This window comes from Prosopis cineraria, unplaced genomic scaffold (genome assembly GCF_029017545.1).
Source record: "Prosopis cineraria cultivar Desert tree isolate PC_DT_omini unplaced genomic scaffold, ASM2901754v1 PC261, whole genome shotgun sequence".
Classification (NCBI taxonomy): Eukaryota; Viridiplantae; Streptophyta; class Magnoliopsida; order Fabales; family Fabaceae; genus Prosopis; species Prosopis cineraria.
This window is the reverse complement of record NW_026555588.1, coordinates 28685-56264: the sequence shown is the minus strand read 5'-3', so window position 1 is coordinate 56264 and position 27580 is coordinate 28685. Positions and strand designations below refer to the sequence as shown.

Genomic DNA, 27580 nt, shown 5'->3' with positions numbered 1-27580 from the left:
AGAAGTTCAGGAAATTATTTGGCTATAATGATTCATTCTCATGATAATATCAGCATCATCATCACCCATATCATAAAGGTCTCAAGACTTCAAATGAACAATCATCTTTCAGTCTTTATGTTCTCTATCTTTGACACAATAAACTTGTTGTGCCTCTAAAGTAGAGATATAAGGCTCATCCTCTTCATGTTTATTGGTGTTAAGGTGTTGCCGAAATCATCTGTAGTGATTCCTCGCAAGAATATCAATGTATTTGCCTGAATATATTTGAACAAGTTAAGGTCACTCTAAAATGTCCCTTGGTAATTCAATTCAGTTATATAAACAAGCTTAACATAATAAGGGAAGCCTCTATTAACACATATTGGTGTTAGATGAACTCACACAACTCATAGTAATAGGAAAGGTGTGAAGCCCTAGTGCAAGCCTACCATAGTGTAGGAAAGGATCAAACATATACAATCAAAGATAGATAGTCTCATAGTCATGCAATTATCCATTACCAGGTGAAATAGCACACAATTGAGAACAATTTATTACCAATCACCTAGTGTAGACTTCACTTATTCTAACATGCTTGTAAGCACCTAGAGAACTCTGTTCTCAACTAACAACCAATGACCAACTCCTATGACAATAAGACATGTATTGGGAAAAGAAAAGCTCTAGAACAATCATGACACATATCATCTACGAGTAGATCAAATATCTGCATCAAATGCTTTAATTTTAAAAAAATAAAAATAAAAAATCACTCAACAAAATGACTTGTCTAACATAAGCTTCGAATCGAATTAGAGTATTTTTGAACTTTTAGATTACTTGATAAAACTTGTTAATATATCATGAAGTGAATTGCAATTTGAATGGATAAGACGTCCATGTGTTTATTTTCACAAGAAATTTATAGGGTGCTTAATCTATTGTTGAACATGAAACAGTTTGTTGGCAAAAAAAAAAAAAAAGAACATGAAACAGTAATTATCGCATGAATTCCAACCTCATTGAGAGATCCATAAAATCAAAGACCGTGAAGATATTTCCTTTTTAGCTCTGGGTATCCCAAGTCAATAAATAATATTTTCCTCCAAACACCAATCAATGCTGCTTTACTATTGATATCATATAATACAATAATCACCATGAATAGATATTATATGTTGTATCTAAAAATAAATTCTAGCATCTGTAAGTTACAAGGAAAATGCCCAAGGGTCTACATTTTCCGTTAAAATAACAAAATTACAGAAAATATTATTGGTGCAGTAAGACTGGCATACCAACAAATCACCTTCCATCATTCAAGTCAATCAGCACATGATTTGTAATGCTATAATCTCCTGTGTTTCTATAGCTGATGCTATCGCCACTTTCACTTATGCCAGATGTCTCTCCAAGCAATGGTTCAATTTCCCCTGAATTATTATCATTGTTTACCCATGTATGCTTCCTTGTCATCCTTATTCCCTCTAACTCCATTGCAACTTCTTTCATGCTAGGTCTCTCATCACCTCTAAGTCTTAAGCACCTCTTAGCAAGTGAAGCCACTTCTTTTAGTATCTCTTCATTGTTCTCAATCATTATGCCAACTTCAAGTACTTCAAACAATTGACCTTTCCTCAAGGATGATAGGAAGTGCATGGCAAGGCATCTTTCGTCCTCCGGTCTATCAAATGAAAGAGCTATCTTTCCTGTAAGTAGCTCCACAAGCACCACCCCAAAACTGTAGACATCACTTTTTTCAGTGAGTTGGTTGGTTTGCATGTATTCTGAATCCAAGTATCCTAGAGTTCCTTGTACCATTGTGGCTAATTCTGTTTGATCAACTGGAACCAACCTAGAAGCTCCAAAATCAGACACTTTGGCTGTGTAGGAGTCATCCAAAAGTATGTTAGATGGCTTCACATCTCTATGAATTATGGGTGTGGAGGCACTAGAGTGAAGATATGATAGTGCTTCGGCTGTCTCTGCTGCAATCTTCAGACGTGTTTCCCAAGACATCTTGGAAGCCTTCCCCGGATTGTGAATGCAATCATAAAGGGTGCCATTGTTGATGAACTCATAAACTAACAAAGGAATTTCAGTTTCCAAACAACATCCAAGTAGCTTCACCACATTCCTATGATTAATTTGCAAGAGGATGACCATCTCGTTGATGAATTGTTCAATTTGGTTTTGATCAACAAGTTTGGACTTCTTGATTGCAACAACTTTGTTGTCATTAAGAATTCTCTTATAAACAGTTCCATAACCTCCTTTTCCAAGTATTAAGCTATCATGGTAGTTGTTGGTTGCCCTTTTCAACTCCTCCATAGTGAAGATTTTAGCTGTTTGGGAAGAAGCTTCTTTAACAGAGAGTCGTTGTTGCAAGATCAAGCCACCATTTTGTCTGAAAAAATGTTCCTTTTGTTTGATGAGATTCCTCTTTCGGTATACCAAATACAGCCAAGACATACTAAAAAGTAAAGCAACTAAGGCTGCACTTGTACCTACATATCAACATTGAAGAATAGAAAGCACTTTAGCCATGGATAGGACTATACATATCTATGGACTTATGTAATGAACTGCATGGAATATATTATATGTATGTATATGGAGGAATGACACCTAGAGACCAATGCTTCAATTTAATTCAAGTTTCAGACAAAAAATTTAAATTTGAAATTCCGGTTTCGTCGTTAATAATCAATTACTCTTTTCCCTAAAATGTTTCATGTTAAGCTTTGGAAGATTAGTTGCAAATTATCATATAGCTAGTTGGCAATAATTAGATGAGTGTTAAATCCTTGCAACAAGCTAAGTACTTCTGAAATTTCAAACTATCCAAATTTTGACACTATTGTGGGAAAAAATGCACCTAATGTCAACTTTTAATATGGAAGCATGCAGTAAATTGCAAATTAGTAACACAAAAGCCTATGGTATGCTGGAAATTGTTTTCTGGGGCGCAAGATGGCAGTACAATTAGAAAAAGGAATAAATAAGTTTGATACGCAGAAATGGCCGAAAAAAAAAGTGTTTGATATGCAGATGGAAATGAGGAATAATGTTTCTTAAATAAATATATTTATATTATAAAAATACCAAAATACATATCAAATTAAAATACAAAAAAAAAACCATCTTTATCCCAACAATCAACTCTTACCCTCTTCATCACTAACAACAACAATTCTCCTATTTCAGAAAACCATTTACATACCAATAATCATCATTTTACCATTTCAACAATCCCCAACGTTTAACAAGTCAAACATAAATGATGAAATCGCCATTTGAAAAAGAAATTGCTTTATGTATCAAAAAAATTGAAAAAAGAAATTAAAATATCATCCACGGAGGAAACATGGAAGCATCAATCTTGAGAGTTGAGCTATATTTGCCCCACTCAGTCTATGAAGCCTTGTGCAAAATTGATAATAAAAGAAATTTGCGAACCGAGACCGAAGGAAAAAAAAAAAAAAACACACACACACACACACACAATGAATTAAAGGCCATTACCAATGAAGATCCTTGAAAATAGACTTCTTTTTGGTCCGCAACGAAAACCCCCGATCGTGTTGACACAATATTCAATAACGCTGCATTTGTTCATTGAATGATCTTGACATTCGTCTATATCTGTAATTTCAGTTTGTAATACGAGCAAGTGTATCAGTAAATAAGAAATTATAAGGGGAAAAAAATAAAGGAAGGGAAGTATGCAAATTCAAGTTAGTTAAAATTAAAAAAAAAAGAAGAAGAAGAAGAAGAAATAAGGGAATTACCATGACATCCATCAGGATGGTATGGGTTTCCTTCGAAACCATGTTTGCATCTGCAATTGTACCCAAATCCACCAGGAGAGTCCACACAATCGGTGTTGTTGGTGCAAGCATAGTCTAATCTTGCCTTAGCAACATCACAAGTAACATTTGAAACTGTCCAATTTAGCACAAGCGGGGCTTCATCAAAGGGTAACTGCTTTAGATGCCCAAGGGAGAAATTGTACCAATCCTTTTTAACAACAAAAGCATAGCTACAATTGTTGAATTCCGAAATATTCGCATGGTTCTTGAAGCTATATGCTTCAAAATCGATATTCCTCATTCCAACAGGAATATCCACCTGGCAACACCCAATACCTGAACAATTTTTAGCATACATCTCACTCGGAAATGTGTCGCACCGCGTTAAGCAGCCGGTGGAATAAACGGTAGTACTGTGGTTCACGAAACTATTTAAGTAGCCGTAAGTATCACAACCAACATTTATGAACTTGTTTTCTGTGCTAGAAATGGTGAAAGCACTACCCATGGTAAGGGATATAGACGAGCTAGAACCTGTTGTGACTCCTGGTTCATTGTCACATTTTGAAGCCACAGACATGAACAAAGTCATTTGACCTTGGAGGGATATGCTAGAACATTTCATCTTTCCGATGAATAAGGTCGAGCTGTTACATGTGAGATTAAACCGTTTCTCTGCCCGGGAACAATTTTCACCGACGCCAAATGGGTATGGAATACTGACATTTCCACATTTGTCGGGACAACCAGGTAAGGGTTGAGCTTCAGCTTCTTCTGCCATGGCTGCTAATGTAATGAGCAACAACGGGTTGAACCACATCGTCACTCTGTCGTCTTAACTGGGGGAGAAAGGTATTGTAATGTTTGCCTTAGCTTATTGTGCAGGCTTGTTAATTCCCTTGGCACCTTTATATTATCTAGTGAACGGATTTAGATGTATAATTTTTCCTTTAATTATTAGCATTCAAAATTATATTTGAAATCAAAAATTAGAAGGGGAAAAATGAGTATGCAAACAAGACGACACTGACGAAGTAAAACACGCAAACTGACAGGTCAACATTCTTGGAAATTATGGCGTTAGAAAAGTCGAGATATGATGAAGTAAAACGAAAGGGGTTAGACTTAGACCGAGTCTGGTTTTGGTGCCCATTATATGATGAGCAATTTGAACCAGTCAGATTTTTTTAATTTAGATGCTCTAGATTTTAAAATTTTATTTTTATATTTTTATTTTATATATAAAAAATTATAAAATTTTAATAAATCTATCTTATCATTAATCTAAATAATACATATTTAATCTAAATAGTATAATTTAATATTAAATTTATTTTTATAATTTTTATAAATTGATTATCCAGATGTACCATAAACAGTCTAGATTTAAAATTTTCAAGTTACAACTTTTTCTTAATTTTTTAAAGTAGCAGTTTGAATTTTATCTTTATTTTTGTTTTTAATATTATATTTACTAAAATAAAAATTTATAAAAATATAAAAAATTATTATTAAATTCAGGTGATCCATAACATATCTGGATAATTAATTTATAAAAATTATAAAAATATTTAATATTAAATTGGATCATTTAGATTAAATCTGCATTATCCAAATTGATTATAAGATGGATTTATTAAAATTTTTATATTTTATAATAAATATAAAAGAAAAAATCTGGACACTCCAATTGCTCCTCAAGTGATGTTGACGAGTACCCAAACCAAAACATGACTTGGACCATGTGGTATACAAATGAGATTAGGCAATTTTACTGTCCTAAGATTTCCTGAGATTAGACAAGCTAATTAAGAGATTAGTGTATATATGTTTGATGCATGACAAATTATTTTTTTAGAAAAGAAATGGAAAATGTATCTAAAAATAAAATGAAATAAATGTATTTATTATCTTTGTTCTAAAAGATATCTTTCTATTTGCCAAACATTGCATTTAAACTCTCACTATTTGTTCTTGTTAAGCATTGCCGCCACCTGTTTGATCTAAATCCAGTTGAATTTCATTAACATCTCATTTAACTTTCATCACCTCTTCATCTTTTCCTTCCACACCGTTTCTTGTCCTCTTTATTTTTTTTAAGTAAACAATGTTAAGGATTAGGTGTCAAGGCCACAATTAAACAACGTTAATGCCACTAGTGGCACTAATAGGAATACGTGGCAATTTTTTTCTTCCAAACCATCGCTAGACTTTCCCTGATCACCATACCTCCTTCGCCGGAATTAATCTGCTCTTCTAGGGCTCTACTATATGATGGTATTGGTTTTTTCCATAACTTCAACTTGGGTAGTGCTGGAAAGTAGGAGAAAGTGAACGATTTTGAGGAAAAGAAATAAATTAAAAGCAAGAGGTTTGTAAAATGAAAAATAATCTAGGTATCTGTGAGAGTCAATAGATTCCAGGTAAGAATTAAGAGATTCCATTTTGCCAAATGAGATTATAATATACTATAAATTCATAATTTAATTTAATTTAATTTAATGACGTTTAATTTTACAAAATCTCTAGAAAGCAACAGAAAATTTCAAATTCTGTGCTAGAGGCAAATTCAAAATTTTAAATTTTGTAGTAGTTGTTACAACCGCTATAAAATAAACCCTCCAAATCTCAAATTTTAGAAACCTTGTAGCAGCGGTTCAGAACCGCTACAAGTGTTGGCATCAAATTTCAAATATTTGAGAATATTGTAGCGGTTTGTAAGAGCTACAAAGTTCCCCAAGAAAAATATATTTTCTCCACTTCTCTATCCGTAGCAGTTTGACCTTTGCAGTAATGATTTTTGTGACCACTATCATTATGCTCACTGTGGTAGGTTTAGTAGCGGATTGCAGAACAGCTAGTAATTGTGTTTGTAGTGGTTCAAACTGCCAGTAAAAAGGTTAAAACTGTTACTAAAGTATTTTTGTTTTTGTAGTGATATTCCCACTTCAAGGGCATTTGGCCACACACAAAAAGGGGAAAAAAATCAAGAAAACTTGAGTCATCACGACAAATCCATGTGTCCTTTTGGTTTTAAGTCATTCAGTGTTTCACTTGCATATACATAGATTTAAATTCGGTGATTGTGGCCATTAAGTGTCTGTACTATTTAAATCATTAAAATCTATATCAATAATTCAAATAAATTTACTCATTCATTAATTTTAAGTGGAGTATAAATTTAAAACCAGTGATATGAATTTTAATAATTTAGATGATGTAAGCATTCAATGCATATACTAAGTGATCCCATATACGTCAAACATACATAGATATAGTGGTCATAATTATTCAAGAGATATGATTGGTAACATATTTTATATTTTTTTTATAGGAGAACTTAAAACTCTAGTTCAATGGTTGAGAATAAAATTACTTTTTGGAAAGGGAAAAAAAACTTACGAAAAGACTAAAAAAAATAATGCCTTTCAATTTTTTTAAATATTTGTAATTATTTTATTAGAGTTTAGGGAAACGAGAGTAATTGAGACACGTAACGTTAACCTAAAACAAGTTATGTCAGAAATTAATAATTAATATTAATAAATAGTCAAATTTTACATAAAACGCTGTGTTCACATTTTCATTCAAGGATGATATTATATCCTTTTCTTTAATCACGTTCACAACTTTATATGGCGTAGGATTGAGATATTAAATTCAAAGAAGAAAAGTCCTTGAATTCTCATATTCTGTCTTCATCTCCATTCGTAGTGCCTCTCTATTCAGTCCCTTTCCACGACTTGGTCCAAGTATTTTGCATTTGGGTTTACTTGATAAGCCAGGCCATAAGACGTACGCCATCCTGCAATATTTTCACTGTTAACGAACCAATGGATATTGTACAAAAATTCAACAGAAAGGTGAGCGTTAATATTGCATTTTCATAGTAATGATCCAATAGAAGTCAAGTCGTCTTTAAAGTCAACTGAATAACACATAATATTAAACTAAACTTTATATATTTAAAAGCTTTACAATAATTAAATAACGTATAATATTAAACTTTGGTTTTTAAATCGAGATATAACATTCTATAAACATGAAATTAATTGTTAACTTGTTGCTATATTGATTTTACTTTTAATAATGAAAAAACCTCTAACAAATAGGCATTAGAATAACAATCTTTTTACTATAAGAATGTTATATTTCTAATGCTACGTATATTCGCACCCGAAAATTCCTATCCTATCTTCGTCGTCACTGCTGGCGGGTAATAATTACTAATTGATTACTTGTAGTTCGCTTATAATTTACTTAGCTGTGCAATTAAATTTCTGTTTGTGTATTTGGATATATTATCAGTTAGAATTTAAATTTGGAAAAATTAGACCGAAAATCCAGGTGGGAATAATATTTACTGGAGAGGGCCTTAAAAATTCTAATTATTAAAGATGAACAACTACTAAAATGTAAATTTAAAAAGGGTTAAATACCAATTTTTTCCTTCTAAAAGGGAGTCAAAAATGGGCCAGAATACTTCGTTGTCACTATGCATGGCCTCACAACTATTCTACATCAGTAGATAGCAGAGAAGATGATGAGTCTTTGACGGAAGGATAATTATTCTCATGAAAAAAAAATTTAGGGAGGCATAGTGGCCTACCTTTCAATATAGAGTACCCAACGTTTCTAAAAAAAAAAAGTTTGAAAAAAAATAGTTCTTAACCCATTTAAAAATACTAAATTACCCCCCTGTCAAATCTCCCGCGTTAGCCCACCTCACATCTTAGTTTTCTTTAATAGTTTACTAGGATATGGGTATTAGTTGAAGTTCATGTGTCTCATATATTATATTTCCATGTATATGAATTTATTTTTAATTAACTTGATGAAGTGAAGAGTACTCAGTTCAACAAGAAGCTCTTTAATTGCTGAAAACCACTCTATATAAGTGTTGCCGAAATTCTTCAATGCCAAACGATGCACCCCATGCCAAGTCTGAAAAGGGAGGAAAGAAAAACAGAAACAAAATACCGATGGACATAATGCAGTCGTTTAATCAACCCTCTTTAACAAGGGCATGATGGTCTATCAGTTATATTTTGATCCTTCAATATATTTTGAATTTTTATGGTCCTTTAAAAAAAAATTCATGGTTGTCGATCGGTCAATATATTTTCCCCTTTAAATTTGAAGCTTAAGCAGAATTACTTTTCACAACAATAAAAAAAACATATTCACTACTAGTTCTTCAGACTTAAATTAATTAGGAAGCATAACATATAAATTCTAAATACTCAGAACTCCCTCTATTTAGCTCTATAGTTTCATACTAGATGCCTGATATATCTATTTTCTTTCTGAATATTCACTAAAGTCTTAACACACATTCCCCTGGTTCTTGATAATCTACTATTATTGTAGGATTAAAGTTTTCAATATTTTATACAAAAAAACAAAGTTTTCAATATGCTTGTTCTACTAGACAAGGTTTTGGTGAGCATTAGTTACAATTTCATAACTATTAAGAAATGGATGGCTTGACCACCCTTTTTATCGTTTATCCAAGAGTTGCCACTGTGTTCAATGGATTGTCTATATAGTTCACGGAGCCATTTACAATTGGAGATACAATCAAAGTGTGTCAGGAATTTGACTTGGTCCAACTTAATATATTTTTTCCCCACTTTAATGGGCACAAGTTATTTCCTTTAACATGACACTGTATGAAGTGAGTTGTAATATTTCTGTTATTAATTGTAGGCTGGGTCAGTGGAAGGAGAAACATTGAAATGGGAGTGACAACCTCATCATTGGTGAATGCCGAGAAGTTTATAGCGGTAGTGCCTAACTCATATTTTTGCAGCTAGGTGAGCTTCCGTTCCGCCTCTTTTCTTTGTAATCTCATTCAAAATGTGATTTTCACTACATTATACTCAGTGTTTTTGGTGTTTTTCTTTAAGTTCGAGGATTGAGTTTGGCTAGTAAAGCCTTTGTTGTATGATAACTAGTAGTTTAGATTCTGTGCTAAATTCTTCTCTACGGAATTATGTTTTTGGTTCATCTATTCATCAAGCATAAATCCTCAAATTTTGAATTTGAGTGCGCGCTGGCCTTCTAACATTCTTTGTTTCATGCTTGTGTTTAATTTACTAGTGTGACACATTATTCTTGCACGAGTTCGATCATCATTGTAATTAATTCATGACATTGCAGATTTTTTATGGGGGCTATTCAAAACTTCCAATATTCATTGCTTTTTAATTCAAGAAAGGCATTGTTCATTCAGCCACATGTTCCCTTGATCCTAAGACTTGGGAATGGAAAAGGTGATAGGTTGGATTCCAATATTCATTAATTTTTTATTTTCCATAACTTAGGCATGTTTATGCTTCTATCTTAGTAGTGTAGGGCAAGAGTTTACTGGCACTCCAAGAAATGAACACAAATTTTCTAGAAATGTAGTTGACTAGTGGCACCTTTATTTGTAACAATCTAACTCAGATTTTTTTCACTATTTACAATATGTCTGAAGGACTTTCCATGTAGCTAAAGCTGCATCCAACTCAGCAGATAGGGATTAATGTTGACTGAGGGCCATTTTGAATTCAAGCATTGGGTGAAGCTTTGCATTCGAGATGGCCCGTGTATCATCCAGGGCTTTATTCACAACCTCTAACTCCGACTCCATAGTACCCTCTTCAACTTTAGCTCGTGCCAGCTGTTCCTCGGCAACTGCTAGCTGATGCCTTAAGTCAACCACCTTAGCTCATAACGCCTGGAAATGATCCACGTGAGGAGCAATCTCTTGGACCTGATCATTGGCAGTAGTCATCCAGGCCTTGGCGGCAAGGTACTCATCCCTTACAGACCAATTATTCATCAAGTAGTCTGAAAGGAGTGAGAGCTCCTTGCGGTAGCGGTTCATGATGTCGTAACATGTCGGGACTTGGGTGCAAAGGAACACCAGCTCAGGCATAATGACTGCCTTCTCCACAACCTCGAGGGCCTGAATCATCTCCTCATAATTCTGCTTAGAAATAAGGAGTAGGTCTCGACTGAGTTCAAACTGAATGATTCTCCAAGCATCAAACACCACATCCATTTCAGGGACGTGGATATAGGCTATGAGGGTGTCAATGGGGACTGCCTCTATTGAAACAAGCTAAAGAAAGAAAAAGCAAGGTTAGTGATGAGAGAAAAAGGGAAATGGACAAGAAGAAAAGAGCATAACAGGCTGATACCTAACTTGGGTCCACGAGTGCTTTGTCTTTGCCTATGGACTAAAGGGTACATGCAAACCATGTAGCAAGTCACAAGGCATTCTCCACAAGGCCTGCAAGTGTGAAGGAGTTAGTTTGGCACTGCACTAAGACACCTTGGGTGGAGGCCAGAGTGACTATTGCATTCTCTAGAGTTGGAATGCTAATAGCTGTGAGACCAACTACAGTCACTATCTAAAATCCCTCTAAGGGCCTTTCAGAACCCCCAGCCTAGAGGGCAGCTGTTGAGCTGACAAGCGAGACCAAACTGATAGGGGGAACCACTTTTGAGGCCTCAGTGGAGGCAGTCTTATAAACTTCATTGGCCCCAAGCCGCAGCTCACCACTCAGGGCTGCAGTAAAAACATGCTCTTGGCTAATAGCAGCCTCGAGGTCTTCTTGACCACCAGTACCATCTAGGACCATAGTAGACATGACTCCTCGAACCTTAAGGGTAGCCTTAAATCCTTCTATGTTTTCCATTACATCTCAAGCCACATCCCGAGCAACCTTTAATGGATCCTCAAGGATTGACTTAGGGATTGCAATAGAGGCAACCCCCTGGGAGTCTAGAGTTGCTGAAAAGACGACAGAGGTAGAAGAGGTGACTATCTGAAGGTTCGGTATGGGCTCAGATACGGCAACAGAAGTAACTACTAGGGGGTTCAAAATCTTAGCCACCACCCCTCCACGGTGAAGGGGACTCACCTTGCTGTTATTAAATTCTATCAACAGGATCATGGTTCGCTAGCGCTTATGCATGCGCTTTCCCTTCTGGGGAGTGGGTCCGGCTGAAAGAGGAGGGGAGGAAGGTTGATTAATGAGAGGAGGCATTATCTTCTTCCTCCTCTTAGAGTTAGGCGAAGGAGACAGAGCTCGCTTCCTCTTATTAGGTCCATCTCCTTTGTCCGAGTGACTTGAGGAGTGACTCTTCTTAACCTCGAGCTTCTTTGGGACCAAGATGTGGGAGGATACGTCATCCTTCTCCATCCCTTGAATGATGGTCCTTAATGAGGGGGCGTCTGGGTCTCCGAAGTAGTAGAGGCGTCGATATTTTCCCTCAAAAAGTTCATAAACACATGTGATTGTGTCCAATCATGGCCTACAAAAGAGTCAAAATAGGTTATATTATATTTGAAGGTGAAAAGGAATGAATGCAGGAGACAATACTTACTAGTATGACTCTTTATTATACGCCTAAAGCACAAGGGCCACCATTTATTAAAGCGAAGGCAGGCATCTCTATTTATAAGTTCCACTTTGCACTGCCTTTTGGCAGTATATGGAACAGCTATATGGTCAATAGCCTTCTGGTCCAGCAACTCCATGCTAATTTAAAGGGACAGACCCTGAGGGATGCACTGGCTCAACCCAAACTAGCCCCCTGCTAGTTGAGGGTGACAAGACTTCAAGTAGACCTTCAAAAATTTAGAAGAGGGGCCAGTATATGACAACCACATTTTTTTAGGAGTAGTGGTTGAGAGGAAGACCTCGTCCCTTAGCAGCAAGGCAAGCTTATTTTTTTGGTCCACCAAATATCTGTACTAGGTGGGAAGGCAATGGTCCGAAATGTTGAAGGGCTTCAGGGTCCTTCGCAAGGGCCAACTCTACTTACTGAAGAACTCAAAGAAGTTCTTTGACTCAGTCAAAGGATGACCACCCAAGAGGCAAGTAAAGGGGTGGTTGGTATGGGAATCATTAGGAAAAGGTTCCCAATAAAGCAGAGGAAAGTAAGCCACCATCCATAATGTCAAGAACCAAACTGGCCTATAGAAGTTGCTGAAGGGCTTTTTCATCAGAGACTTCCTTATGCCATTATACAGACAGCATAAAAACATAGTCCTCAGGGCTATCTGGTTGTCACAGAGGAAGACTGGGCAATCCATAGGTGCAGTTTTGCGGGCTTCCCTCCCCTCAAGGCCAGGATCTATTGGCTCAATAGGATTCAGATGAAGACTAGGTGCTCCATTAAGGTGACAGGCTTATTAACTAGCTTCTCAAAGAACAACTCCATAATCTCCATATAGGAGCCAGTGCCCCTAATCTTGCTCTCCAGATTGGCGGGAAAGGTGACATAAGAGTCATGCTTCTTAAGGATTGGGTAGAAATTCTCCTCCTTGGTGATAGGCAGTCCCAGGTATATAAAGACATCCCATAATGTGATTAACATAGGACTCAGCTCAAAGATGAAGGCATTATAGCCTAGAGCCTAAAAACTCAAGAAGGTTGTCAGTAGGTTGACCAGAATATTGACATCAACCAGAAAGGGCAAGAAAAGTGACCAGAAAAAGAAATAATTTTATATTAACAAAGGACGTTCAAAGACAAAGTGACGTTTTAATTTTTCCAAACGTGCCACATGGTTTATGGTAGAAAGGGCAAGAAGTAATTGAGATCATTTGTTTGGGCTAAAATATAAAACATCACTCAAATAGGTCACAAAATTATTTAGGCTGAATAACTGAAGAGTCAGGCCCAATCTAAACAAAAAGGTCGGCCTTGAAGCTCAATAACGGCTATAATAAAATAAACATGTCGAAATCTTATCAGTTACAAATGTTAGACTGTTGGCATATGAAGACATGATCTCAATTACTTCTAAAATCTACGAACGTCATGCCCAAATATTTTGGTAAGACGAGCTGATTACCAAAATGGAGAATACAAAATAAAGATCATGCCATGAGTTTCGTGAGATTCCTGATTCTTCAACAAAATATTCTAGGTCTTAAGAGAAAGGCTATCACCACTCTGACACTATAAATAGAAGATAAAGACACAAAAGAAAGACAGTCGACACTCAATCCAAGATTTGCATTTTGTACCTTTAGCCTTGAGTTTTATCAGTTAGTTTTTACTTTCAATTTAGACTTGTAACCTTTTCACATTTTAATAAAAATTAAAATACTTGTTCTACCAAAGCCTTGTACATCTTTTACATCTGAGTGAATTGTAGTAAAGGAGCTCGGGACCCTTTTGTTATCAATTGAAACTCAGCATCTAGCATGCCTAGTATTTGTTGTTCAACCACCAACAATAATAATAGCCCATTTAGGCGAGGAATCATAGGCTATGTGAAAAGGCGAGACATATCGTTGTATAGTAGGACTTAAACCTCTTGTAGCAAGCAAAGGACATGGTGCAAAATACGCCTACTTCATGCTCTTAACAAATATAGTTCATGTTTTTTTGGCACAGGAAATATCAAAGAAGTAAGAAGATACCAACACATGTTCTGGTCAGAGACTGTTTTGAGTAGAGTCGATAATTCAAGCAAGTCAGGCTTATTCGAATCGGATTTAAAGTATCATATCCTCTTAAAAAACTCATATAGCCAAGCCCGACCCTAACTTTTTTGAAAGAGTTTGGGTTGGCCCATCAGGCTTAGGCTGAATTACCGTCTCTAGTTTTGAGACCATTAGAGAGGAGATAAAGCAGCTCCTTAATAGATGGGTTCAGATCCTCTCATCATCTTTTCTCTCATTTTCTTCTCCTCATCCTCATCTCAACCCTTAAACAACAAATTGAATGGTCCAAATTTATTTATTTTATAAAATAAATATCATATAAATAAAAATAAATTTAAACTATTAAAATTTAACATGCACAATTTATAGCTGTATATTGTTACTAAATTTATTTATTATTTTATTACAGTTATAAACCATACAAATTAAATTTTAACAATTTAAAATTATCTATTTATTTTTTAATATGATATTATGATTATTGTTTTATAAAATAATTAAATCTGAGCCATCCATTTTTTAGTCAAAGGTGGAGAAGAGGATGAGGAGAAGAAAAGGAGAGAAAGGATGAGGAGAGGATCTCCTCCCCTTGATAGACTTGCATGTGGGACGTAATGAGAACACGGTTTGACCAGTCAAAGAAGATAGTATGCAATTCTGCATGTTAGATGAAGAGCTAAGATAGTTTTATATTACATTAAATTTTGAAAATAATTAAATGATATAATATTTTTAAATTCTTTTAAATTTGTAGATGTTCTCAATTTTTTATTTTTTATTTGCACATTATTATCCTCTAATTGGATATCAAGTTCCTTCTATTAGTATATTCTTTATAAAATGAGATTTATTTGATACCTATTTAAAAGCTGTCTATATTTTCAATATCTTGAAATATTTAAATGCTAATATACTCAAGTTGACTCAGATATACAAAGGAATTGGAATTACTTTTCATTCTTTATTGAGATGTAGATATTATATTATAGAATTCCTTGAATTCAAATGGACGTAATGTACAATTATATAAAATCGCGGCCCATATGTGGAATTATAAACATATAGTATAAATAAAATTTATTTAAGTGATATAATATAAGGTTGGAATGATTGTTGTTAAATTTGGAATCATAATTTAGTTAGTTAAACATAATTTGAATTATTTGGTTGAGGAGAGAGGCATATTTTCTCTCATCTTATGTGAACATATTTTTTATTTTCAAAAACTTAAGATAAAACAACTCATATTTCATAATAATAAGATTATTATTAGCTTTAAATTGAAGTTTTTTCGAAGGAAAGACGAAATAATTTTAATTAGATCAAAATACTCATTATAAAAATCTAAAATATCCAAAATCTTTGTTTGATGAAGTAATAATGCTATCTCTCTGTCTTTGATTTATATAATTTGACTTATTTGGTTGGGGAGAGAACATATTTTCTGTCATCTTAATTGAAATTTTTTATTTTCAAAAAATTAAAATAAAACAACTCAAATTTCTTAATAATAAGATTATTATTAGCTTTAAATTGAATTTGTTGGAAAGGAAAGACTGAATAATTTTAATTAGACCAAAATACTCATTATAAAAATATAAAATATCCAAAAACTATGTTTGATGAAGTATTATTATCACACTATCTTTGATTTATATTTGGTTGTTTATTCAAACATATTTTTAATTGTTAGCTATGTAAATGCTTTATATAATTTTACTTATTAAAATAACAGACTCAAATTCGTTAGTTATCCTCCCATACTACAACCTATCACTAAGTCCCATACTATCTAATTTACGCGTGGAGTTAATTTTAAAGATTTTTTTTTTTTTGCCAACATTAAATTTGAGAGGTTCAATAATATTAAGTATATCTTCAGAAATTATAAATGTGATTCAAATTTTTAAACCCAAAATCTTTTTCTAAATTTTTAGGTAGAGAGATATTAATTTGAATTTAAATATATATATATATATATAATATAATTTTATTTTCCAAATCAAATTGTTTGTGGCTTCTTAACAATATAATACCAAACATGTCAAAGATCTCAATATACAAAAAAAGGATTCCCAAACTCCCTTATCTCCATTCACTCGAATGTGAAGATGCAAGGAGAATTGAAAGAGTGTATTTTTATTATTGAAACTAAGTTATAGAACTATAATGGATTGAAATATGAGCTGAATCCTTAGAATAAAGTAAAATTAATTTGAGTAATAAAGTGTTTGAATGAGTTGTTAGTTGTTCGTTGTTGCTTTCTTTCCTCTTTGGAGCTATATTTATATTGTTGGTCTAAGTCCGTTGGTCTCGCAACATCCAGAGCCCAACCTATGTGCCAAAATATCTGCTATACATGCCACGGTCTAGCAAGATTCGAGGCAAATTCAAGTAATAGTCTTCTCAGCTCAGTTGCTCTAAGTCTTAAAGAACACATTTCTTGCACGACTCAACACTTACTTAATCTGAATAATGACCTCATGAGATTTAAGGCACAAGTTGGGATATTGGCCTTGTGTCCAAATAACAATATTCCACGCTTAGTCATTCCGAGTCCTTCAAGTTATGTTCCCTTCCTAACTTAGCACATGCTTAGCACAAACATTTGCCTTTAATTGGATCGTGCCTTCTCTTAGTAGATGAATTATTGGGCTTGACATTTCTTCCTCATTTCCTTTGGGATTTTCTTTTTGTCGTTTCATTTGATGTCCAAACACAAATCTATCAAGAAATAATAAAAATTTAATTTTTTTGTATATATACAAAATGATAAATCATCTTGAGCCTAACTCTAAATCTTAATACTCTATTTTATTTTTATATACATATGAAAATAATAAATCAACTAAAACCTAACTCTAAACTTGAATTTGAATCACAGAATTGCTGGAACATCATCCCAAAGAATAAAATTGTAGCATTCTTAAAAAAAAACATGTGGCATTCATTCGTAACATGTTATTCTATTTTTATATATATAATGATAATAATACTGACAAGAATAAGAATTTTTTTAATCCTCCTCTTTATTAAAAATTGCTAGTCAAAATTTTACCCAAAAGAAAAAACGCTTGCGAAAAGTAATAATAATCCAGTCAACAATCATCATGTCCTTAATACTCTCTTTGGATAGAATGCAAATTTGAGAGAAAAGAAAACTAGCAAGTAAAATAAGAGAGAAAATTATTTTTTCCATATTTAGATGTGAAAAGAAAAGTAGGATAAAAAATAGTGTAAGATCCACCATATTTTTTCCTCAATTTTTCTCTCCACCTATGGAGAGATTTTGGGAAGAAATTCATTCTTCCACACCTACCCTTACTGTCCTACTTCTCCTTCTTGGTTTTCTTAAGCAATACTTTCTTCTTCTCACTGTACCACCTCCACTTAGGAAAATTTGTTGGGATGTTTCATTTATAGATCTGTTCCTCTTCATGAATCTCTTCTTGTCTTCCGGCACATTAAAGTTACTAGCCTACAATTTTGGATATAAAATTTGTTGGGATCAAACCAGACATTGACAGCTCTGTTGACACCAACAGCTTTGATACATGTGGAGGTCTCATTCTTGATTATCAAGGTAATTGAATTTAAGGGGTTTTCTAAATAACTGGGCTATTATTCCAACACTGTTGTTGAATGCACGGGTGTCATAGAAGGCGTAAACCTTCTCTGAAATAACAATCTCACTAAAGTCAATACTCAGACTCAATCAAGGCACTCACTCTCATTTAGTGCAAGTTCACCCAAAACCATCCACTCTCAAATATTATCAATAAAATAAGGGGCTTGATCATGAGAAACTAGATTGATACTTCTTTAATTTGGTCCCATATATTTATAAGATAAAGAGAAAAGAAAAAATTTAATCCTATTTATAAGACACTTGTTAATTTTCAATGTTTATTTTTATATTTTTTTTCCTTATTAAATGCCTTAAATAAAAATATCACTAATGATATTTAAAAACATTTATTGGAAGTAAAGGTATAAACTTGTTAAATTTTAAGATAAGGTTAATGAGATTTATGATTTTCTTTAATTCTGATAAAACATGCTGAAAATAACTTATAAATAAGGTCAAAGGACATACTTCCAATTATGTTTTTAAAGAAGCAAACAAATGTGAGAACTAACTTGCTTGTCAAACATCAAATCTCAATCTTGTTACCATAATTTTTGTGGAACCCCTCTTAGTGTGTAGAAGCTTTTTATATTCTAAAATGAACTAATTTTTCCCTGCACGATTTTCATGACCTTCTATTTAAAAGGGGGAAAAAAATCTCCTCTGTCTCATCGCCTTCCTCTCTAGTATTCAATCCAAGACCGTCAACTTCTTCTCTCTTTGAAATCCGCACTCCTCTAAGAGTCAGACTACCTTAGGAAAAAAATTTTGTTGTTGTTGTTATCTTCCACCATTTGGCTCATATTCCGTGATTTATTGTAAATGAAGGAGAACAGAGTTGATTGGCGAGGGAAGATTCAACAGAGGTGTCCACTAAATGGGGCTTTTAATTCCAAGTTTGGTAATCGTTCTCGTCAATATTTTGATGTCAAACAAGCTTGGGATATTGGCGGTGGAGGAGCTGTGGGCTCTTCAAAATCATGCATCTTATAATTTACCTTAATTTTCAATTTGTGTGACAATTTGGTGATTTGAATTAGCGGAGATTTATCTGTCAATAAAATGAATTGACAATCGACTCAGCAAAGGTGTCGTGGTGTAGTTGGTTATCACGTCAGTCTAACACACTGAAGGTCTCCGGTTCGAGTCCGGGCGACGCCATTCCTTTGCTTTTTCTGTTTTAAATTTTGGGAATTTGATATTTAAGGATTTTTAAAAAACATTAATTATAATTAAAGACTATAAAATCATAAAAATTTCAGAAAATGACCATGACCTTTAGTTGGGATTAAAATTTTTCTAATTAAATTTTTTCAGTAATCATTTTTCAGTATTCAATTTTTTATTTTTTTTCAATAGTCACCTTAGAAGTTTTTAATATTTATTTTGTATGATTTCAATATTTAAAATAATTAGAAATAAGTGTTTTCAATATTAGAAATACGAAATATGATTATTAGAAATGTCAAATATGACAAGTAAAACATTGAAAAAATGAGCATTGACAATGCTAAAGACTAATATTGAAAATGTTGAAGATGAATATTGAAAAAATGAAAGATCAATATTTAAAAAAGGTTAACTCAGAACTATGATCTAAAAAGTAATTTTAAAAGAAAAAAGAAGTATGATCTAAAAGTTTAAAACTTCCATGATATTTAATTATAAATAATATTCTTAGAAAATTCTTAAAGTTCATTCTTCCTTTTCTCTTTTCACTTGAGCTGATCGCCTATTGCCATTCTTTCTACTTTTTCCAGTTTATCGTCTTCCCTCTTCACTCATTCAGAAAAATACAATCATGTAAAATCAGATAAGAAGAAAGCAAGCAATTTCTAGTAAAAAGAAAATCGACTCTAGTTCTATTTTCTTCCTCTGGTAATTTTTTTCTCACTATTTTCCTCCCTTCTTTTTCTTGTTATCATCAAGATATAAAATGCAATAAAGTTGTCTTCTCCAGGTATATTTTTATCATTATATTCTCGTTTCTCAAAATCAGAGGCATTGTTTACTCTTTAAAGACAACATTGCATCAAAATGGCACTATTACGCATTGCTCACTTTCTTTTAATGTTATTTTTATAGTTATGATTCTTTAATAACATTAAATATGCAATTATTATATAAGTTAGTATACTATTTATTAGTACAGAATTTTATTTTAAGTTTCACAATATTTTATTTTATTTAAATATTTTAACATTCTACTAGTGGAAGTAAACACTGAATTCATTTTTAAAAAATCATTTATCATCTATAAGTTAGTTCCATCCTAGGCCCAAAATGCCATTCTTCAAAAATTGGGTTACAGAAAGATGAGGTGGAATAATTATTTTTGAATTGTTCTTGAGGCATCTTTTTTCTTTTTCATTATTTTAGTAAAATATTATATTGGTATCCATTTTCCTTTCTTTAATTTTTACCCATGTCTATAGTACCAATCTTCCTTAGATATGTTTAATGTATTAGAGGAGAGAGAATTTTGTTTTAATCCTATTTACAGGACACCCAATGATTATTCTATTTATATTTTTTTCTTTTGCTCCAAATAAACGCTAGAAAAGTTATTAAATGTTAAAATATTTTATTTTTAAAATATGTATATTTGATAAAAATAAAATTAAAAACTTGTTAAATTTTTAGATGAGGTTTAAATTTAAAATTTTTCTTGATTTCAATGAAATATATTAAAAATAATTTATAAATAAAATCAGAAAAAGTATTAAGCCAAATGTATAGGTCTAATTGATATTTTTTAAGTGGACAAAATACAATGAGAATTGGTACATTATAACTGATAGTTATAAACTCTGCATATTATTGATGTACACAATATAATAAAAATTTTACTTTTTGATAAATGTGAAGTGTCTATTAATGATGAAGAGTTGTTTATAATAAATAAGGGTATTCTAGGAAAATAGCATTACATTTTATCCTATTTATTAGATTTGTTTAATGTGTGTACAGCTCCATAATGACAATAATTCTGGATTGGAGGGAGTAATGAAGCATTCTACAAGTTTTCTCATTGCAGAGTCAGATCACTAACCCATCAAAACACTAATTTCCTGATATGGATTGCAAGACCATTAAAACTGTCTGCTTGGCCCAAAAAAAAAAAAAATCAAAACTCTGTCTGGGCGTAGATGACAGTGAAAGATTGGAATAGTGTTCTCACTCTTCACAAGTAACTCATGACATTTCTGCAGATTCAGTTCAAAATCTCAGTAAAAGGGAATCTAATCCATTCTCACAAATCTGGTTTACATGCAAGTAACATAGTTATACACTCATTTATTATAAGTTTGATATATCAACTTCTTGTAAGTTAATTACATCCCAAAAAGAAAGCAATTTGAGTAGCAAGGAAGCAACAGTGCACTATCTTCCACCACTATAGGCTGCCTGAATGGATTTAATTGAACCTACACGACATAACAGTTCAATGCTTTTGTTGATATCTGTTATATGGTAAGAAATGTGAAAATCTAGATAATTATGAATCAACTCACCACTGAAGAATCTCTCAAAATAAATGCATCTTTCAAAACAATGAATGGAGATAAGATGCTTACAGGTAAACCAAGAGAGCGGCCAGTTACAGACTCAATGCAACGTGCTGCAAGATGGCAAGCTTCCTCGCAATAGTCTGTGAAAACAACCGGGATGTTCATCTTTTTCATTAGCTCCTGAAATTTTCATCGAGAGAACAGAATAAAAATGATGAAAATAAAGGCAAAATTGCCCAGTTTATAATCTGTTTATTACTATTAAAAAAAAAAGTAGTACATAAATTGAAAGCAACACCGAAACATAAAAGAGAAGCATAAGGTGGCAGGCGTACAATGCTAGGAAACCAACTAGTATAAGCTGCAATGCCAGCATTTGGAGCTATGACTAGATGCGGAGAGGAATCCTTATCCTGTTAGGGGAACAAAATTTAAGAGAAAATAGCTAAATTGAATAATCAAACATTTAAAGTCAACTGCAAACAATGATAATATGAATATTGACAATTAAAAGATTGGGAAAATTAAGCATTTAATTTTTATACTTTTGATTCCATTATAATTCAATCCTTAAATTTTAACTCGAGACAACTCAATCCTTATAAACTGACTTAATTGTAACTCAATCACCAAACGTTAACTCATTGCAACCTAGTATCTATAGTTTTAGTCATTTAAAACATTAGTTTTTAAACTTTAACAATAACTTTATTCTTTATAATTTTATTTTTTTAAAATTTAGGGACCAGCATTTTAAATAGATAAAACTACAGGAACTAAGTTTTGAAAGTTAAAGTTTAGAAATTGAGTCAAAACTGTAAAGATTGGGTTGCACCAAATCAAAATTCAGGAACTGAGTTTTTATTGAGTCAAAGGACCAAATGATTAATTTTTCCTAGAAGATTAGATACCTTGACAATATCACTATAACGGTCATGATAGAACCCTTGCCAAAGCTGCAGTGACACTGCCGAAGTGGTATCAGTTTGTGTTTTTAAGATAACATCATCACCAGATAATTTGCAAGAACACTCATCATTATCACAGACAGCATATTGAGAAATACTGATCTTCTCTCCATCCCTGTTCACTGGCAAACAAGAAAGATATGCATTTTGACCAGGTTGTAACCAGTATTAGGAGAGAACATGAATCACAAGAACTGCAATAGACCTGTGTAGAGGAATTGCAGGCCCAACAAGTTCTATATGAATACGCAGACCAGGGAAGAGTGCCTGTAACTCCCCAAATACGACGAGTTGTGGAAGCTCTTTCTCAGGTCCTTTTAGAGACAAGTAATGAGATAGAAGTCAAATGCTGAGGGATCATGGAAATTACTAATGTAAAAGGGAGATGCAGATGCAAAGACTTTTTTAAACGACGATGAAAGTTTCACTACCACTAAAACGATATGACCTTATAACGAGGTAACAGAGAACATTTTAAAATTCACAGAGAGCATAAGAGGGAATTCTTTGGAAAAAGGCATCCGAATCAAATTATAACACTTGAAAGAGAATTGGAAAGTGATAGTTTACCGAGGTAATGTATGTACAGCTTATCACTAATTTCAGGATTCAAGATCGTGATTCCAACTAGTTGCAAGGCATGATATACTGTAAGTGGCTGAAACAGAAAACACCAGAAAATAAATAGATAAATAATTATCAGAATAATACCAGTTCAAACGTGTATATTATATGTATTATCATATGAAGAACCTTTACTGGACGTTTCCTTTTGATCCAAGTAAATGAAAGTAAACGAATTTTCACCTCCCTCGTTCCAACTTTAAAATATCAGAATTATGTCTAATACAAATCCCCTTCCTAGACTACGTAAACAGATTTATGTCAACAAGAAAAGAAATCTTGCAGACAAAAAAATGGCCATGAATAGTGATTTCATTTAGAAAACCTAGCAGCGAGTAAGACATGTTTATAAAAGCCATTGAAAGTAAATGAAGATAAAGCAATTGCTAGAGATCATGAGATTCTCATACCCAGTGAAGAAGAAAAGCAACAGGTGAGTCTAGTGGAATGCACCTCCACTTATAGTAGTCTCCCCAACTATGCAACTCCTCTGATATAGGAGATTCAGGCCCTGGTCATTCATATGTTAAATTTACTCTACATCTAAAGGAGGATCAGAAGGAGAAGACGAAAAAGTTTGAAGCATAAAATTACCAGAACATGGGCATAAATAACTTGGGAGATTCCAGCCTTTGTTTAATCTGCATAAATTAATTTTTCCAACAATGAACATTGATCTAAAACTAGTAGGCTAATGGGAAAAGGTTATCTGAAGATTACAAAAAGTGAAGCATAATTTTTTTGTTATTGTTTATCTTAAACTGAATTTCAATGCTCAAACATAAAATAGAAGGATTTACTTAAGTTGCAGAATATGAAAGACGTAAGAGAAAACCCCAACTGATCAAAGGAAGCACACGACGCCCAACAGTGGCATTCATGCATCCACATTCCAACTCGATGAAGATGCCTCTTGACTAAGAATGAACACCTAGTCTCCTGCTTTTCACAAATCTGGAATAACAAGAGCATTAAGTAAACAAGATATATAAACAAACATATGGAACAACACACACACACACATTAAAAAGATGCAGATCAATATCACCCACAAGCAGATCACCAATCACCTGAAATGTAGCTTCTCGAGAGAATGTGAGAGGAAATTCATGCAACACATCCACGTTCCTCATCTGTTTTTCCAACCGCTCACACTCTTGTTTATGATGACCCCAGTGTGCTACCTATGCAAAATGTTGAGAAAAGAATTATGTGTATTTAATGTAGAATATCAATATTTAACTAGAATATATCTGAAAGTAGCATCCGGTATAAAATAAATTATGAATATCATTATATCAGAAATGTCACACAGGTCCATTTTTTATGTTTCTCGTAGTGCAGAGGACATCTTCTCACTATATCATCCATACAATCTCATATGACAACTGAGAGTGAACATAACCAATACAAAATGAAGATGAAATGGAGGCTTTAAACTCAAAAAATTATTTGTTACTAGGTCATGAAGCACATTACAGACCTAACCCAAATTCAAATTCCAATTCATTTTCGTATGAAGCCCCCCCCCCCCCCCCCAAAAAAAAAACCATCGTCAAGGAAATCAAGAAGCAAGGAATTCGAAACCGAGAAGTTCATTGGATAAAAAATGTGTATAGGAAGCACAATCAAGTGAAGAGAAAGAGACATATAAGAGAGAAGAACCTGGTGAGCGACAGAGCAATAAGAAACAGCTTCACAGCGAGCACAGCGTCTCGTGGCGGGGCCGATGCACGGAGTTCCCCTCCCCTTCGCCGCGCATTCCATCGTACGGCTCGTTTCGCCATGGCTGGCCTTCTTCAACTTTCTCGGTATTCTTTGGGCTTTAAGCCCAATAGGCCAGAGAATGAGTCTGAAGCCCAATCACATACTCACCTTTCTTCTTTCTAATTATTTGACCATAACGCCCTTCAAATTTCTGTTCTCTTCACTTCCTTGCATCGAAGCACGGTTTCAAATTGGTTTGGGAATGGAAGGAACGATTCGAATGAGCTTCATTTTAAAAAGGGACAAGTTGGGTTATAAAATTTTAAAATCCTTACTTATGACATTGATGATTCCTCAAGAATGTTTAAAGAAATATAGTTAGGTAGCCAAGAGACAGAGAGTAAAAATACTCTGACATTTTACTTTATTTTAATTGCATAGACATTCATTTTATACTGAAAACATACAGTTTAGTTTAATCCGTTAATTCTATTTGAAATGTTTTTTAAAAATTCTAAAAAAATATTTTTAAATTAAAATTTGTATTAAAAAAATTTTGTTCAATAAATTTTTCCCTCACCATAATAAATCCTAAATTATATTATTTTCAGTTACATTATTTTATTGTAAAAAACATGTTTATAAATTTTAAATTTAAATTATTTATAAAATCTCTTGAACTTATATCATTTTATGTTTTGAGATGAACAAAAATAAGTTTCACGAATTTGATAAAAATTAAAATCATAATATTTTATAATATGATAAAAATTAATAAATTTTATAACATAATAAAAATTTGAAAATGTATTTATTATATTTTCTAGTCACACACAAAAAAAATATTTTTTTTTCAAATATAGATTTTTAGATAATTCTTATGTTAAAGAAGGGCATTTTGGTCAAACTAAAAATTTAAAAGTCAAACTTAACGGTCAACTAACAGTTGGATGAATGAAAATAAAATTTTAAATATAAAAGAAAGGTTTATGTAACATATATTTAATTTCAAGAAGTTCACATGAGTTTTCAAAATGGGTCTGTGTATTTAAGACATAATAGAAGGGTGATCCATGTATTTCACTCAAAAAAATTCAGGAGAAGGATCTAATACTATTGAAATTTATTATAAAAGACTATAAAAAGAAAAATTAGGATGAAGGACTAAGGTAAATGTAATTAATTGATACTTTGAGGTTCAAAAATATAAGGTATTTTTTGAGAAATTGAATGTTTAAAAATGTAAGGCATTTTAAATTTTTTGAGGTGTAATTATTATTTTTTTTAAGTGTCACTATTGATAATGACTTTATATTTATTTTAGGGTGTTTGATAAGGATAAATATAAAAAAATAAGGTTAGTTTGAAAGGAGATAATTACTTTATTAGAGGGTGAGATTCTATTAAAAATACCTTATATTTTTAAACAGATGGAGTATAACCCTAATATAAAATCTGTCAATAATACCTCAAAATAAGTTACAAAACCCTCTTTTCAAAATAAGGTTGTGCAGTTTTAAATTCCACACACTAAAATAAAAAGTAGTATTAAATTCAATTAAATCAATACAATTTTAAAAAACCTTTGCTTTTAAATAATTGAATCAATATAATTTTAAAATCTTTACTTTTAAAAAGTTAAATTAATATAATTTTAAAAATTGTACTTTTAAAGAATTATTATATTTTTCAAAAAACATCTTGCCTCAATCTCTGCACTTTAGAATTTTCAAGGGAGATGAGATTAGTAACTTACTACAAGTTTCTGGGCATTAGTTTCGCTTTGTTTTAATTTATTATTTTTCATCCCCGTGTTATATTATATATATACATATAAAAGAAATAGTTTCCTCTCAAATAATAAGTTTTTGTTAGTAACTATTTAATATAACATATGAAATGTAGTTAAAAAATGTATAAGGTTTAATTAGGGGGCAATTTAGTATTTTAAAATTTATATTTTGTTATTTGGTCCTTTTTTTAGATCCTCTCTAACAAATATTGTATTCTCTAGGTTCTTTGTAATAATTTTCCCCCAAAAAAAGATAGAGTCGCCTGACTAATTATTAATTAACTATAATTTTTAGTTTAATGGTTGTGTTTAATCCTATATTTATATTAAAGTGAGGCTATGGGTTCAAATCCCCTATGTGTCTTTGGGGAGAGATTGTTGGAAAAGATTTAGCCATCGTCTTCTTTGTTATTTGATAGGCTTAACATTTCAACCCATGATACCTATGATCTTTGCAATCTCTCAGTAAGGCATAATAAAATAAAATTACACCCTAACTTATAACAATAATTGTTGATCTATTGATTGTACTTGATCCTTTATATCTGCCTCGTGAAAAGAAAAATAAATTAAGACTTTCATATTCAATATGTTTCTTATTTCATTCAACACAGAGCATGTTATCAGGCTTGAAGAGCTTATAAATGTACTTATAAATTGTTTATTAATAAGATCTTGACATGAGCTATAGGGTTTGATGGCAAGATCTTGTTGACTGAGTCAAAGTTTTATCAACTGAATTAATTTTTATTGATGAAATAGGTCCATGTTAGCAATGATAAAAATTGGAAGAGTTGGAAGAATCATTTCTAGTGAAGCGTTAAAAGAGCTTTTTCTTCCCCCTCCATGAATGGGTTCAACAGTCCAAGGGAAGATGGGTTCCAAGCCATTTCTTTCCTGGGCTTTATAGGCTATCTCTCTTTCCATTGGACTTTGGGCCCAAAGATTTTTCTCATCATTGACTCCACGGATCAAACGAGCCTATTCAAATTAGTTACAGAAAACTTTGAATAAAAAATTAAGGAGCTAATTAACATTGATAATAATACAAAGGATGCATGTTAAAATCGTTTCTTACTTTTTTATAACAAAAAAAATA

General features: G+C 32.6%; 2 protein-coding genes and 1 non-coding gene across 3 annotated transcripts; 1 reads left to right on the top strand and 2 right to left on the bottom strand.

Moving 5' to 3' along the window:
• Positions 1-1158: 1158 nt before the first annotated feature.
• On the bottom strand, positions 1159-4322 carry LOC129296124 (wall-associated receptor kinase 5-like). The gene is made up of 3 exons (XM_054934720.1): positions 3774-4322; positions 3508-3627; positions 1159-2489 (listed from the first exon to the last, which is right to left on the bottom strand). Exons 1-3 carry the CDS (start codon positions 4300-4302, stop codon positions 1288-1290), a joined length of 1851 nt encoding a protein of 616 aa, XP_054790695.1. The 5' UTR covers positions 4303-4322; the 3' UTR covers positions 1159-1287.
• A 14643-nt stretch (positions 4323-18965) lies between these two features.
• On the top strand, positions 18966-19039 carry TRNAV-AAC (transfer RNA valine (anticodon AAC)). The gene has a single exon. It is a non-coding gene; the product is annotated as a tRNA-Val (tRNA).
• A 2043-nt stretch (positions 19040-21082) lies between these two features.
• LOC129296127 (uncharacterized) lies at positions 21083-24753 on the bottom strand. The gene is made up of 11 exons (XM_054934722.1): positions 24648-24753; positions 24053-24166; positions 23824-23936; positions 23577-23623; positions 23393-23493; positions 22929-23016; positions 22564-22672; positions 22302-22473; positions 21726-21803; positions 21457-21570; positions 21083-21306 (listed from the first exon to the last, which is right to left on the bottom strand). Exons 1-11 carry the CDS (start codon positions 24747-24749, stop codon positions 21214-21216), a joined length of 1131 nt encoding a protein of 376 aa, XP_054790697.1. The 5' UTR covers positions 24750-24753; the 3' UTR covers positions 21083-21213.
• Between the last annotated feature and the right edge of the window lie 2827 nt (positions 24754-27580).

Excerpts from the sequence above, each read along its gene's own strand:
- LOC129296124 (XM_054934720.1), bottom strand. The coding sequence starts at position 4,302 with ATGGGTAGTGCTTTCACCATTTCTAGCACAGAAAACAAGTTCATAAAT. Across the intron at positions 3,628-3,773 it reads CCATCCTGATGGATGTCATG|ATATAGACGAATGTCAAGAT; the intron begins GTAATTCCCTTA and ends CTGAAATTACAG. Across the intron at positions 2,490-3,507 it reads ATTTTCAAGGATCTTCATTG|GTACAAGTGCAGCCTTAGTT; the intron begins GTAATGGCCTTT and ends GTTGATATGTAG.
- LOC129296127 (XM_054934722.1), bottom strand. The coding sequence starts at position 24,749 with ATGGAATGCGCGGCGAAGGGGAGGGGAACTCCGTGCATCGGCCCCGCC. Across the intron at positions 23,494-23,576 it reads TTATTTATGCCCATGTTCTG|GGCCTGAATCTCCTATATCA; the intron begins GTAATTTTATGC and ends ATGAATGACCAG. Across the intron at positions 22,673-22,928 it reads GCTGTACATACATTACCTCG|GACCTGAGAAAGAGCTTCCA; the intron begins GTAAACTATCAC and ends TGTCTCTAAAAG.